This window comes from Callionymus lyra, chromosome 17 (assembly GCF_982586985.1).
Source record: "Callionymus lyra chromosome 17, fCalLyr1.hap1.1, whole genome shotgun sequence".
Lineage (NCBI taxonomy): Eukaryota > Metazoa > Chordata > Actinopteri > Syngnathiformes > Callionymidae > Callionymus > Callionymus lyra.
This window is the reverse complement of record NC_141834.1, coordinates 5,957,730-5,973,653: the sequence shown is the minus strand read 5'-3', so window position 1 is coordinate 5,973,653 and position 15,924 is coordinate 5,957,730. Positions and strand designations below refer to the sequence as shown.

Genomic DNA, 15,924 nt, shown 5'->3' with positions numbered 1-15,924 from the left:
TCAACCACTGAACTTGTCCAAACTCCATGTCTGCAGAAAAATTGACAGAAAAGAACCTACAACAGTTTCTCATCCATCTGCTAGTGGTTAAGTCTGTATGCAACATTGATTTTGCTGTTTGTTTACCAACAATCTATGCTCTCATTCAATTATGTATAGTAAGTTCTGTCTCGGAGGTGGTGGTGGTGGTGTGTGCGGGGGGAATACTAAGGGCTTTCTGTAGCAGTTCTTTGGGCTTGGGTGGGAATTTGGTTGATGTGTGAATTTGCATTCATGTGTACTTCAGAAGTGATTGTACTGTTTTGTATCGTTGTGTAGGAACAGTGTCATGTATGCATATTTTCAATAAAGCATTCAGGTTTTTTGGAAAACAATGGCCAATGCAATTAAGTTTGATAGACCAGATGACAGAGAAGCCTGCTAAAACTCTCCCAGCAGTTTTCCAGAGGTGTAGTCTTTTTTTCTCTTTTTTTTTTACAATCATTGCTTTCGTCAGAGCATGTACACACAGGTGGTGAAATTTGTTTTGTGTTTGGTCATTTATTTTCTAAATGTCTTGAAGCTCAAAAACATCCGGGGTGGGTGAGGATCCTCTGTGCCAAAGTAGGACTTATAACACTTGCCAATAAACTGACATTGGAATTAAACTTGTTGTTGGCCATACGTTTGCACACTTGTATCTGTTACAGGATTCTAAATAAATATGTGTTTTACTGTTTACGTTTTGTTCAAATTAAATGTTGAAGTTATATAATATAGAAACTTTAATTATCAAGGCTATTACATTCTACTAGATAGATGGATACAAAGTTAATTATGATGATAGAATAGAAGTTTTAAAAATGGGGGGGAAACAGTGCAGTTCACACAGTCTTCTTCTCCGGATAGGTCGGCGACTTGTTGTAGAAAGACAATATATAACGTTATAACGCCAGGAGCAAAGCCAGTGTTACTGTCGCTTCTGCTGACGTCAGCGGCAACGATTGATGACGTAACGTAGGGTAGGCCGTGCCCAAATCTGAAGGGTGATGTGAAGGGCCTACCGGGTGGCGAAGTGGTAGTGCTAGGGGTAGTGGTACTGGTAGTGCTAGTGGTAGGGCTCAAACTGAGAATCGGAATGGGGCCTAAATCAGACTTGGGGCTCTTTGATTGTTTTTTAGTTTCCGACAGCAAATTAACTTTAAATATAACCATATATTTATTTTTGTTTAAGGGCTCATTCTTCTATACTTGTTTTTGCTTTTTGACAAACAAAACAAATTTAACTTTTTATTCTTCTATTACAATTTCTTTGCACAACCATGCAATGCCATTATATACCTAATTTCCCTGATTTGTAATTTTTTTCTTTTCTTCCATCATATTGAAGCTTTTTTTTTCGTTGTTGTTGTTGCTTTTTGGCCCCTCATAACAGTCGTGCTACACGTGGCCCCTTGAGCAATTGAATTTCACACTCCTGGTCTAAGTTTTATGTACACATTTTTGGACTAAATAATTTAAAAGTGAGTTATATTTAACTTACCTCCAAACTCAGTGGCGGGCCGTCAGGGCCAGCAAGGCCTTCTCTGCGGGCCTAAACATAATAAGAAGATATTTTTTTTAATTGTTTATTTTTCATAAATATGTATTAAATTATTTCTCATGGTCTCTTCATTTAATTTCTTTTCTATTGCTTACGCAAGTTGAGCACTGCTTCCGGGATTGTACGTTCATGTGAGAGCTTTCATCCAATCATATTTGAGCGGTCACGTGTTGCCAGAAGAAATCTACCCGAGGCCTTCAGTCGTTTTAGAGCTGGCCCTTGACCATTGAAATCAACGGCAGCCGAAGGATTGTGCATGGGATGCAGAGCGTTGTTTCGTGGCCATGGAAACCAGACAGACTGTAGTGGGAGTGATATTTTGATAGAATGCACTGATGTTCATTTGATGATAAACGTCTTATTGATCTATAACAGTACACGCTCAGATCCCTGTGGTATATAAAGAACCTTAAAGTAGTTATTGAGAGGTGGATTCATTCAAACGTGCGCCAATGAAGGCCTATGCGTGAAATGCACGGCCCGCCACTGTCCAAACTATGTGGTCAACAGCACATAAATAGACAGTCCACACAAAACGGTTTTTTTTCAGATAATCTGTTGTTTCCTTTAATCTAAAATGATGGTGAGGTAATTTGAAATTAATCTATATATATACATTTAGAATTCCTTGCTAGATGATGATGGTCAGGATGTAGAAGATACTGATGTAGGAACCTAAAACGTTGCTTTGTTTTGCTCCGTCAGTTAGGGGAGGGGCTCCCGTGTGCCCCGCCCACTTCCCCTCACTTCCTCTCGCGTCCACAGCAGCAGCAGCAGAGCCCAGACTCGGCGCCTCCGGCTGAGACCCTCCACTGGCTGCTGTCAACCCGAGCTCCAGCCGCAGTCACAGCCATGGCTGCCCCGCTAGCTCACTTCGACGAGGACTGGCAGGAGTTCAACGAGTTCAAACCGTCCACGGAGTCGCAGCAGGACCAGTTGAACTCCAACGTGGCCGAGTGCTCGTCGGGCCTGGACGACCTGTCCGACCTGGACAACAGTTTCTCCGGCGAGATCTGCAGCTTCAAGTCCATGGAGGACCTGGTGCACGACTTTGACGAGAAGCTGACAGTTTGTTTTCGAAACTACAACACCACCACGGAGAACATAGCGCCGATCAAACCCATATCTGAAGACAATTACCTGAAGGACGACGAGTGAGTGAACATTATTATTGTTTTTTTAACTTAAAACCTCGGAGCTAGCTAGCGTTAGCATCCCTGAGCTAACTCAGGTCAATCTGTGCTGTGCGAGCCAAACATTATGTTTACTGAAAAAAATGTTTATAGGAGCTTTTAAATACCTTAACAATTTGTGTTTGCGTATTCACTTAAATTACTTTTTTTTATATAGATTTTTAAACGAATCCCTCTATGTTTATAAAAAGGGGGACTGGGTTGCCACGTTACCACCAAACCTGACAGATTCGCTGTTTTGTACTTTTGAAACCAATATGATTCTTTCATATTTGAAAGTGCAATAAAGATAGAAATACTTACACTACAGTAAGAATTGTTGCCTAACTTACAACAGGGTTGCGGTTTTTTTTGTGAAACAAATAGTACAATTTTTGTTTACAGTCATAATGCGTTACTAGAATATACAACATACTATTTTTACATCGCCATTCCAGTTTACCTGACTGTACCATACATTCAATTTAAATAAAATGGAACCACAAAAATGTTCTGGAGCATTAACTTAAAAACCATTATCTGGCTTCTGTCTTTAGTTGAGCAGGAATGTATATTGATCTTTTTTAGCTATGGAACATACATGACCTTTGTTACTCCGCTTTAGAAAAACGTTTGGAATTAATAGAGACATTATATAATAGATACAGGTGAAGTCAATTGTTGTTCATTTATTTACTGTAAAAAAAAAGATTTTAAATTTGACTAAATCGCCACATTGACACTAAAGATTGAAATTATAAAAAGCATTCTCTCACAGTCCAATGATGTCTTGTTAAACCAGACATGGGCAAAGTTGGGCTCTGACAAAATGTATGTGGCCCTCATAAGGTCATGTTAAAACTATAAAAATGAAATCTAATTACTTTGCTTATTTAAGTCATCAAATATCTTTGAAGACTTTTTTTTCCATTCATTTCCTTTGTTCTTTATTTGGGTGAATATCAGATTATATATAAAATATTCCTAAATTAAATTGATTTAAAATGAAATATTACACATTAAAATGAACAACTTATGGTTATTTTTGCTTTTTTATGATGTCACTTAATGTTTTGCATTTGGGTTTTTTGTTTTTGTTGTAAGAAAATATATGTCTATATATACAGTGTATGTATGTATGTATGTATATATATATATATGGGGAATGGCATATGTCATCAAATTACAGTTTAAGCTTAGTTATAATTAAATTCTTATTATTTTTTTTTATTATTTTAAGCTTTTCCATCATGTTAACACTCTTATCTGTCCCTTCTTTCTTTTGTCTTGGTGGCCCCTTACAACTGTCGCAATATATAAAGTGGCCCTTGGGTGAATCTCATTTTCCCCACTCCTGGGGTAAAGCCGACATCAACGCCAAGGTGTCTATTAATCTCTGGATCTATTAATAAGGGATAAGAGTGAAAAAAAAGTATGTTTAAAATAAAATCACCGTTTACTTTTTTCATTCTTTTAAATTTGATTGTAATAATTCTTCGTTTTTTTTATATATATATATATATATATATATATATATATATATATATATATATATTTTTAAACCTTGTGGTCGTAAAGCACTCCATAATAAAACAATAAAAACAAAAATATAAACTTAACATTTTCATACAAAGACAGCATTAATACAATGTATACAAAAATAGATACTGGTAATAAAACAAGGAGAAAATAGTTTAAAATCTTTTTTTAACCACATTTAATGATTTAGGCCATCTTTTGAATTTGTTTATGTTTGCTGCTTAAGATTTGAGCACAGTCTCAGGGCTGACTTCACTTTTCCGTTTATAGCCAATATACCTCTTTTTTCACATGTACAATATTTATATCTGTCTCCATAACCGGTATTCACATTCTTATCATAGGAGTTGTGCTGTCAAATACCTCCAACAGAATGTTTGAACATTCAAATCTCTTTTCAGCCTTCTTGTCATGTTCTCTGACGTCCAAAACACGCTCGTATGACAAGGTGTTATTTACTTCACAGCGGTCCCAATCCCACACACGTTTGACTGCAACTTTGTAGAGAAATAATTCCGCCTTCTCTTTCCCCGTCTGCAAGTGACCACAGTGACAATGTAACATGTTATCTAATGTTGCACCCTTGCCGAAAAGAGAAGTCAAAGTAAATGCAGTTGTTCATATTTGTGTTCTTGATTTGAATTCACATGTTAGGTCGGTAGCAAAGACGGATCAGTTGGGGCGCAGAATAATTAGACTGTCCGCTGAAGCCCAAAAAGCAATGGCAGGCTGACTCGGTCTTTTCTGGATGGCTGCACTTGTGCAGGACGTGCCTAGCCGCTTAACAAGTTCCCTAACTAGACCGAGACTGAGACGAAAAGCCAAGATGACAAGGGAGAATTGTGCAAGAATCGCACACAAGCCGGATAAAAACTTACACCATCTGCATAAATGTGCTCAAGCATGACGAACTCTCTCATGTTATGGTTCCCTGCAAACCTCATTTGAATTGTTGTTTAGATGTACTTTTCACAGTTGAAACAAAAGAGTGCACAGCCTATAGTGCCAGTGCTTGAGGCCTGAAATTATTTCCTGCCAGTACTTGTCCTATTTACGACAACAGCCCCGAACACCCCCTGGTCCCCAAGCTGTGCATGAGCACTTGAGGCAGAAACATGGAGCTTATGTAAACACTTGTGTTTATGGGAGTGTATGACGAAGCTGTGCCACTTGAACACATGGGTTCACAGCATCCATCCTCGTACATCACAAGCCAAGATATGAAATAAACACACTCGTATGCATAATAGTTTACTTTCTCTGGAGGGTTGCTGGAGTTTTCTATGCACATAATTCTGAGTACATGTAGATGTTTTTCAAACACCCTCCTAGCATCTTCATTATTATTATCGAATATAAAATACTTGAGACTTTCTACAAATGTATATTAGTGTTATATGCATATTGGTAACTAAAGCACTAATTACAACATTAACCATTTTACAGCTCTGTGATATACGTGGAATTTATAAACGCATATTACCGTGACCTGTTTCTCCTGCAAAATAATGTTCAGTTTTGCAGATAAAATTAAACTATTAAATTAAATAAATAGTTAAATGTAATTAAATCTTTAAAATTTAATTCCGGTGCAAATTTTGCTTGGTGAAATATTACTTTACCAGATCTGGAAAATTTTTCAAATTAAACTTGTCATGTATAAGGTTAGAGACACGGCTTATTGCATTCCTTTTATCGTTTAAGTTAGTTTTATTGCATATATTTATTTTAATTTTCACTCGAATAACTTTACTCAGTACACACACATTTAGTATTTTTTTTTTAATTAATAATTATGTATCATTGTGGAATGTTTTATGATATATCATTGTTATTATTGCAGTACTTCTCTTTTTTGTTGTTCTGGAATTTTAATTTTAATATCAGTTAAATGTATTTTGTAGTTGTTAATGTGGTGAGAAGTGATCTCTGTCATACTTCAGTGTTAAACATCATTTAATAGTGGAAAGCCTGAAGTAAAATTCATTGGTTTTATGACTGAGCTGCAGAAAAACAGGTTGTTTTTTTTCTCTTCAAGGGTGTGGAATGCTTTGACTGATAACTACGGGAATGTGATGCCTGTAGACTGGAAGACCTCCCATATTCGCACCCTTCATCTGCCCACCCTCAACCTGATCAGTCAAGAGGTATGTCTGCAAAACTCCGTTAATGTAAGTTCTGTTGTTTTAACATCAATCACAACTTATTTTTCCCGGGACAGAAGTTGGACAACCAGTCTCTGGATCTGTCGGACGATGAGGAGCTGAGGGAGCAGATGGACATGCACTCCATCATCGTGTCCTGCATTAATGATGAGCCGCTCTTCACCGCCGAGCAGGTACAGGTCTTCACGCTGACCCACCTAGTGTTTTAGTGTTTTGTTCTTCCTGATGGTTTCTCTTAAACACAAGAGGCAGACGATGAAGACGGTGCCAGAAATACAATGAAATGAGATGAGAGAGAGTAAGACGGGAAGGCGAGGTGTAGAGAAGGGGAAGTGACAAGCGAGAATCATGTTTGTATGGAGATGTGGCGATAAAGACATGGAGATTAAATGAAAGTGACAAGAAGAGGCAGATGGATGAAACAATAAAGATGAATCAAGGAGCAGCAGGATATTGAACAGACGAAGGGAGAGAAGAGAGAAGGTACGAGACACGACAGGAATGTGAACAATGGGAAATAAGAAAGAACCGGACATGTCGAGTATATGAAAGGAAGATGGGAGAGAAGGTGAAGGGAGAGCGGAAGAACAATAGTTTGTGAGGAAATGAAGAGCGAGGGAGGGTGAAAGAGGAGGGGGAGACGTTAGATGGTGAGTGGATTCTTGCACAACACTGGTGACACACAGACACTTGATTTGCATTGACTTTTTAAAACAGTAGTTTATAATCAACAGCATCTTTATTTATTACACTTAATCTGATGCAGGTAAATACAAAATAAAATATATTTCATTGAAGCAAAGGAGTTAGAAGAAGGAGCATTACATTATATATACATGTTAATTTAACTTGAATTAATATCGGTAGAATTTATATCTTTTCTATTTGAAACTCAATGGTCATCAGCCAGAGATTCTAACCGGGTCGTGCTGCTTCTTTCATAGGTGATAGAGGAGATCGAGGAGATGATGCAGGAGTCCCCGGACCCCGAAGACGACGAGAGTCCCTCCCAGTCAGACCTGTCCATGCTCTCCCAGGACATCCATGACCTCAAGCGCTCGGGCTCCAACACCAGCTACGAGGACCGTGAGTAACCGTCGTCGTACCGCTGACGCCGACTTCTTCAGTGTTTGTTCTGTTTCGCATGAACCCCCACTGGCGTGTTTTCTAGCCCGTTTAATGAAGTGCAAGAGGTCGCACATGCCCAGGTCATGCGAGGGCTGCACACGCCTTCACGTGATGACAATCTTATATAACGTGAACGCGAATGCAAAACTCACTCCTGTTTGTTATATAAGAGTGTGTTTCACTCGTGCAACACGCGGGTCACATTGTGTTGGTCCGACACAATCGAGTATTGATTTGATATTGAAGTTTTAAAACTTGAATTACATAGTTAGAAATGTGTTAATACAATGTTCTTTCATGAAGCACCATGTTATCTTATCTAATCTATAATATAGTATCAACATCTTACCATCTTATCCATTTCTATACTCTATCAACTATTCATTCAATCTATTCATTATTTAGTTCAAAAACATTTGGAAGGAACATGATGTATAAATGGTTCATGGTTTACTTTTTAAAAATTTGCAAGTAATTAATTATTATTTGTAAAGCGCCTTTTTCGAAGGTCACAACTGTTATTTACTTATTTATATATATACCTGTATATATCTATATAAAAATGTGTGGCCCATTCTAAAAGCAGTGTTTTATTAGATGTTTCTTTATTTATATATACATATGTGGCTTATTCTAATCTAAGGATTACATTTTTCCTACACTTGACTACAGTCAGTTTCTATCCTTGTTATTGGATATAATAAACCAATGATTCTAACCGTCGTTGCAGATTTCTTCCATCATTTAATCTTTAAAAAACATTGAATATTTTCTAAACGCTTTTATTTTTAAAGGACATTTATTTTCTTGATGTGAATCAGGGCCGGGTCTAGACAGGCATGTATGAGGGGGCAGCCACAAATCTTGAGGGGGCATTGTGCTGTTACTTACTTACTTGCATGTAAGTTTGAGGGGGCACAACATTTATTTGAGGGGGCCAGGCCCCCTCTTGCCCCTGCCTAGACCCGGCCCTGATGTGAATGTACTTTTAAATAACTTAATTTTTCCAACCTTAAAGACTGCGTCTTAACGTTTGCATTTCTTGCAAAGTAAAAGAGCAAACTCCAAGAGTTTAAAGTTATTGTTGATAACCAAGAAAACAATAATGGGTATAAATATCTTCAAACGGTCCTGGACTCCTCCGCCCGTCCATCTTCATGATGCAGACTGCAGGCTCTACGTCAGAAACACTGGCAATCTCACATCTCTGTTTAACACAACAGTTCGCCTGATTGGCTTCTCATCCCTGCTGCGTCTCACTGCAGTAATGGCTGACAAACCCAAGCTATAATAAGAGAGAATGAGATTTATAGAAAGTGATGTTTGTGAACACACACACACACACACACACACACACACACACACACACACACACACACACACACACACACACACACACACACACACACACCATCTCTCACTGCAGAGCCTCGAGTACAGCTGGGACAAAAGATTTGTAGTTACAAAGTCTGACAGTCGCTGCTTGCTGAAGGCTCTTTTTGATTGACAGCCCGCCCCTCCTGAGCCCGCCTTTAATCACATGCTGAATTACTTGTAGCGAAATCTCTGACACGAGATCCTCAAACTATTTACAGATGGGTTTTTTTATGACTACATTTGCGTTCCCAGAGGCTCTTTTAAAAATGTAAATCTGATGAAAAGACTCCAATGTGTCGCGATGACTTTGAAGTTTAAGCTCTGCTCGGGCTGACCTCGTCTTCAAAGACGGCGACTTTGAGAAAGTATTTTAACACTCTTGGTCAGACGCTGAACACATTTTACATTTACAAAACTGTCTTTAACAGTATGTTATTCCAATCAAATTATTTTCCTTCACTTTTACTGTTATGAGTTTAGTTGCTGACTTCCGTGATCTTATCTTAGTCCCTGGCATCTTTGTAGGTCATAATTATTACATTTTCGACTTTTTTTCTACATGAAATGACTTGGCTGATCAGATTTAAAGATCAGTGGGGATTAAGGAACCCTGCTGTGATGCATCATGGGAACTTATACTTGCTGGTATTGTGGACGAGGGTCAGGTTAAACTTGGCACCTAACAAAACTTAAAAACACTTCAGCATTATTTCTATTCTCGTCCTCGTGCAATAAAGATATGGGACGAAGCTCAAAATCAATATCCTCAAAAGAACCTCTCAAGGCTGATTTCTGTTGTTGTCGTTCTCCTCGCTCCCTCCAGGGTTACGTCAGCTGTCCGTGTCGGAGCTGAGCGACACTCTGGAGGAGGTTGAGACAGCCATTCGCAGCTACAGCGAGGAGCTGATCCAGGCGCTCGCCCTGAGAGACGAGCTGGACTACGAGAAGGAGGTGACGCCACATTTATCTCGTTCGACTTGTTTATTCAACGCTAATCGGGCGTCGCTCCGGGTAACCGACTAATGATGCCTAAAAGAAACAATCAGCATCTATCAGAAAGGAGATGAAAGGAAGCCCTGATCTCTCCCTCCAGTGGTTCTTCTTCACACAAGCTTCGGCCCAAATATGTCAGAAGCGATTTGAACATCTTTTTATTGGATATATAGAGAAACAAAAATAGAAAATGTTTGAAAAATGAGTTTAAAAAAATAAGTTTTATTAAGAACGTGGAAAGAAACCACAATACATAAACAAATATCATTAATATTGATGACACACAACATGATCACAATAATGGATCCAGTAAACTTAACTTAAACTAAACTAAACTTAACCAGTAAATAAAATGTAGCAAATGATGCTTAAATATCACAGGAGAAATCCTTCTGTAGAATTAGACAAAGTTGTCGACACAATTCTTCTACTTCATCCTGAGACGTCGCATGAATAAATAAGTTTGCTTGGACTGCAGGTGAAGAACAGCTTCATCTCGCTGCTCATCGACGTGCAGAACCGGCAGAAGGAACACCGCGAGTTGTTACGAAAGAAGAAGAAGATCCGAAGTATAGTGACGACGGGAGCCAACGGCCAGAGGACGACCAGCACACACATACCAGGAACTGTGAGTCATCTGTGTGACGACGATGGTGATGATGATGATGACGATGATGATGTTGTGTGATCTCACGTTGGCTCTAATGGGGGCACATGTGCATGAAGATTGAACTTAAAGCGACAGAAGTTGCCTCCTTCTTCTCCCCCCTCCTGACTTCTCTTTCCTCTTTCTCTCTTTCTCTTTTCCCCATCTTTGACCAGCTCCTCACTCTGGAGAATCTCTCCAATGTCATTCAAAATGGCCTCCGTCAAACTTTTGGCAACACAGGAGGGGACAAACAGGTGCCCCCTTGTTTCCTCTGCTCACCTTTTTTTCTGGACTTTTCTCCTTTTCTTTTGCGTTTCATTCTTCACTCATGCGTTTATGTTCACTTGCTGCAGTTTCTATGAACCGACTAAATCAACACATTGATTTTCATCCTTTTTTTTGACAGGGTTTTGCATCCAGTTAATCCATTATTCTTTTGCATGTGATTGCATGTTTAACATGATCCACACAGCAACGTTTCTCACCATCTTCTGCCTATAATTCCTAGTACCTGACCACAGTCATCCCCTATGAGAAGAAGACAGGCTCCCCCTGCGTAGAAGACCTCCAGATCCTCACAAAGAGTGAGTCCATATGTTGGAATTCACATGTTATGTTGTATGTTTCTCCTCACAACAGGTTTCATTTCAAGAGAAAGTGAATCTTATTTGTACAGATATGAGGTAGATGTGTTTCATTGTCACTACTGAGCTTTACAGTGAAGTACACTCAAGTAGATGTAGTACATGAACTAATCTAAAAACACAGCTCAGCATACAATGAAAGTATTTATTGTAATTGTTAAGATTCTGTCTAAATTATGCATTTAAAGTATTTAAAATGTGTACAAAAATCGAACTAAAACAAATTGCCATGAAGTCATGGTCTAATGATATTATTGACATGATGAATAATCAAATGTTAATTATTATCGGACCATCTTGAAATGGAATGCAATGGTTTTGTTATTTTTATGGTCATCAGTCAAATAAACAATTTGAATAAAAGTAAATTATGAATCAAAGACTTGAAATGGATTCATGTAAAATCGTCTCCACATGTATTCTATTGATAAACAATACATTAAAGCCGTAATGTGTAACATTTTGATATATTGAGCTTTTCAAATATTTCTTTTTAAACTGTAATGACTCACACTAGATCTCTCTCTAACTATTATTTAAACGATACTCTATGTAACTCTGGGGACCCGCATGTAGAGTGTGCGTGTCACATGACCATCAAACCTCTTGTAAGCTGTGGGCTAGAGACGGTGATTTCATGAACAAGTACTGAGAAGTTTTGGAAGTTACCAGGAAGATAAAACCAGAAACGTAAACAACAACAAGAGTCTTTATCTGAGTTTTTTTCTACACATGCTGTATTTGGTTACAGAGGCTTCACTACATTGCAGTTACACTGTTCTGACACTGGAGGGAGCCAGATACAATATGCTAATCATATTACTGCTTTAATAAAATATATTCATTTAATAATCCAGATTTTGTCTTTTTAAAAAACTTTTTTTTTTCCCAAAAATGTGTGTAAAGTTCTTCACGCCATGAGGGACGACAGCGAGAAGGTTCCAGCTCTGCTCACCGACTACATCCTCAAAGGTGAGTTCTTGTTCTCTCAGTAGCAGCTGTAGTTGATAAGATAAGTAGCTCCAGTCGCCCTCAGCGCTCGGTCGGAGATAAGAACTGACTCATTTGAGGCGACACTTCCACGTTGACCTGTCCTTCCTTGTCTCTTATCTGTGCTGCATCTGTGCTAGCTCTGGTATGAGAGCAGTGGAAGTCCAAGGTTTGTTGAGGATCTAAACTTCTCCTGCAGCTCTTCTAATCTCCGCCTCGTCTCTAGTCTTCCTCACTCACTCGCTCTCTCCTCCACTCTTCCTCACTCACTCGCTCTCTCCTCCACTCATCCTCCACTCGTGCTTCACCATCAACCGGCCCAAGGTAGAGTCGGTCCAGAACCAAGTCCAGAACTTCCCCCTTTACACTCACGTGAACAAACTGATCATTTAAAGTTAAATATCAACTTGGTTATTACAAAATAATGTTTGTTGCATTTATACTTTTCCTATGTGAAGACTTTCTATTAATTCTATATTTTTCATAGTGTTACGTTAATGTTACCTTTTTGCAAAAGTATCATTAAATATATCTTGCAAACTATCTGAGTTAGTGATATATACTGTATATGTTTGCATTGATTTAAAAAAGATTTAAGAATTTTTGTATATACTGTAACTATTATTGTCATTAGAATAACGAGACATTATTTTAAAAAAGCATTGAAGTTAAATAAAATCATGTTTATTTGATATCGTTATTTAGTCAAATCAATTTACCTTAAAATCTTGAATTAAAACACAACTTTAACTTATTTATTAATGTCATTATTTAATAAAATCAAAAACTTTTTTTTACCCTAAATCTAGAACAAAAGTACAACTTTAAAGTAAAATTTGTCGTAATTTAGTAAAATATAAAAAACATGTCTGGGCAAAATATTATGGAGAAAATATGTATTTAATTTTAAAATATTTAATAAATAAATATAAGGGAAAGGGGAAACGGTGTGAAACAAAAAAAGTTAACGATTTATTGAAATATATATTTTAAAAAGTAAAATAAAACGGTGAATAAATACACTGATGGATAAACAGACAAATTCTTAACGTTACTGATATTCTTTCCCAACAAACTGCTGACTCGTGGTAAACTCTGGACCTGGTTCTGTACTGACCTGTAGAGACTCTTTACCTGCTGAACTTTTCTTCCTCCTTGTAGTTTTCCATCTTTCTTCGTCCTCACGAGAGCGACTCACTCACCTGCAGCTCCCTTGTGTGTCCACAGTTCTGTGCCCGACGTAAAGCCAAATCAGCGCCAGCGGAGGAAGGTTCTGGTAACCGTGACGACCGTAAACCCCCCCCCCCCCTCCATGTTTTTAACAGACTTTTGTTCCCTCGTGGCTTTAAAACAATCGACTCTGCCTTGTTGTCGCAGCTGAGAGTTCTTTTAGCCGTCACAGGTTTGAGCGCATGAGTACGTAGATGCTACTGTTCAGTATTAATCCAGACGCTCCTGACCAGCTCTTAGAGCGAAGCATCTAGAAACCTTTAAGAGAAGCTCGTACTTCATCCCTGGAGTCACTTCCTGTCTTTCTTCAGATCCTCTCTTTGCATGTCGCTTTAGCTTTAGCTCGTAGTCGTTAGCCCGAATGTTCAGATGAGATATTTTTCTAACCATGAAGTGAAATTGCACAGTTTTAAACTTTAACGTAAAAAAGGGACTTGAGAAAGTAAGAGCTGCACGATCAAACCTGAAGAGAATATTTTTGGGATTTGAAATTATTTGTTGTGATTTCTTTTTTTTTTAAGATGCATTTTGTGACTTTATCAACAAGAAAGTTTCACTCGTCGTCATCGAAACAAGTTAAACTTACTCGGAGACATTTGTTTTAATTGTTTCCATGCCGTATTCAAACCTGAGTTTTTACTTCGCACAGATTTTTGCTCATTTTATGTCCAATTTTAGTGGTTTTAGAATAATCAGGCAACATTCAAATTAATATTTTATCATTATTTTTCTTTCCCCCATATTTCATTTATTTTATTTAATAATGTTTAATACTAGATATCTAGTAGATATTATTAATATAAAATAATATATTTTTAAAATTATCTATATTTTTATAATTATTTACTGTTTTGTAGTTTTATCCCAATTTTATAATTGTTTTTTTCTGTTGCAATTAAATTTCTTGTGCCTGTTTTTTTTCTTTTCATATATATATATATATATATATATATATATATATATATATATTTTATTTTAATTATAATTGTTTTTCTTGGTGTAAATGTTGTCGAGTATATTTAACTGTAAATCGCCCTTTTAAATCCTATTTGCCTATAATTATTTTTAAATATAGTTTTTCTTTTTTTGTTATCAGATGTGATTGTTTTCTCGGGTCCAGATAATGACTTTGATCTAATCCTGTAAGAAACTTGTTTTTAAAGTTACAAACTTGCATCTTCCAGCTGTGATGTTGACCTCTGAGCCCTCGCTCGTGACCTCATCCTTGACCTCACCGTCGGCTTGAACCTCGTATATCTCTTGTGTTTGTGTCTAAAGTGAGCTGCGGGTCGACCCTTAAATGTTCTCGTGAGATTATAAATAGTAGCACTTTAGTCTCCTAAGTGTTGGATGTATTTTTGGGATCCAGACCAGACGAGTCGATCTGTCGAGTAGCTGCTCCACATCATTGTTTTTGTTAAACAAGAAAACCCTTTAAATACACAAACAAGCTGTTTTTACTTCCTCAACCAGAAGTGATGTTCGAATCATCTCTTTAAAGCACGTTCTGTCTGCACTGACCACTCAATTGTTTACACTTCAGTGCACGGAACTATTAGCATTTTTAAACTATTTTTCCATCATCAAAGAAATTTTCAGCGGATATTTTTGAGAATGATGCGATTCTGAGATCTATATTTCTATACGAACAAAAACACGAGGAACAAACACACAGGAAGTTTTGTATATCAAACTCTGTTTTTAACGCAATAATGCAAATCCCAGGTTGGGTTTTTGTTTTGTTTACCGTCTCTTGTGGTACTGCAGTATATTAATTTATTATGTACATGTTTTTATAACCCTGTTATCGACTGTGTAAGTACAAGTGTGTTTTGTTTAGTTTTTTTTTGAGCCCTAATTGCAACTCATTTCAATTAAATTAATGTGATTACTTAAATGTGTGCTGTGTTTATATTGTGCTTCCACCTTTTTTTCTTTTTTTTTTTGACCGAATCTTTATGATTTAATAAAAAAAGGAATTAAATACAGACCATTTCCACTTTTATTGGGACGACTACGTATGCCAGAACAAAATTTGAATTTTGCTAAATATAAAACATGTCTATTTAATGTGTCCTAAGGTAATGCAATGTAAAAACAACAGTATTTCTCACATATTTATAGTATTTATATATAAACATTTATCATTAACGTTTTCAGGTGAATGCACAGCCCAACTTTAGCCAGCAGGTGGCGCCATTTGCTGCTTTTTATTTGTTTCCCCAAGTGTCTGTTTATGGAGCAAAAATTACGTGTTTTATATTATAGTCCGGGCGCAAATACAAAAGAATAAAAAAAAGGAAATATAAATACATGAATTTAATACAAAATAATATGATAATGAAAAATTAAGGACATTTATTTAAAGTGAGCCACAACTTCCTGATAACAAAAACGATGTTGTTGTATTGTTTGATTTAAATCTATAAAAATGTGTCAACGTGGGACTTAATGA

At 37.2% G+C, this 15,924-nt stretch overlaps 1 protein-coding gene across 3 annotated transcripts; it reads left to right on the top strand.

The window, feature by feature from the left end:
• The first annotated feature begins 2,372 nt into the window (after nucleotides 1-2,372).
• On the top strand, nucleotides 2,373-15,366 carry fez2b (fasciculation and elongation protein zeta 2b). 3 transcript variants are annotated; one of them, XM_087812780.1, is made up of 10 exons: nucleotides 2,373-2,736; nucleotides 6,332-6,440; nucleotides 6,515-6,631; nucleotides 7,403-7,544; nucleotides 9,787-9,914; nucleotides 10,435-10,584; nucleotides 10,779-10,859; nucleotides 11,114-11,189; nucleotides 12,156-12,221; nucleotides 12,380-12,414. In XM_087812780.1, the coding sequence occupies exons 1-10, from the start codon at nucleotides 2,435-2,437 to the stop codon at nucleotides 12,388-12,390; spliced, it is 1,182 nt and encodes a 393-aa protein (XP_087668906.1). In that variant the 5' UTR covers nucleotides 2,373-2,434; the 3' UTR covers nucleotides 12,391-12,414. The 3 variants fall into 3 exon arrangements, with proteins under 3 accessions (XP_087668906.1, XP_087668905.1, XP_087668907.1); XM_087812779.1 differs by lacking the exon at nucleotides 12,380-12,414 and adding an exon at nucleotides 13,467-15,366 and having other exon boundaries at nucleotides 2,374-2,736; XM_087812781.1 differs by lacking the exons at nucleotides 10,779-10,859; nucleotides 12,380-12,414 and adding an exon at nucleotides 13,467-15,366 and having other exon boundaries at nucleotides 2,374-2,736.
• Nucleotides 15,367-15,924: the final 558 nt, after the last annotated feature.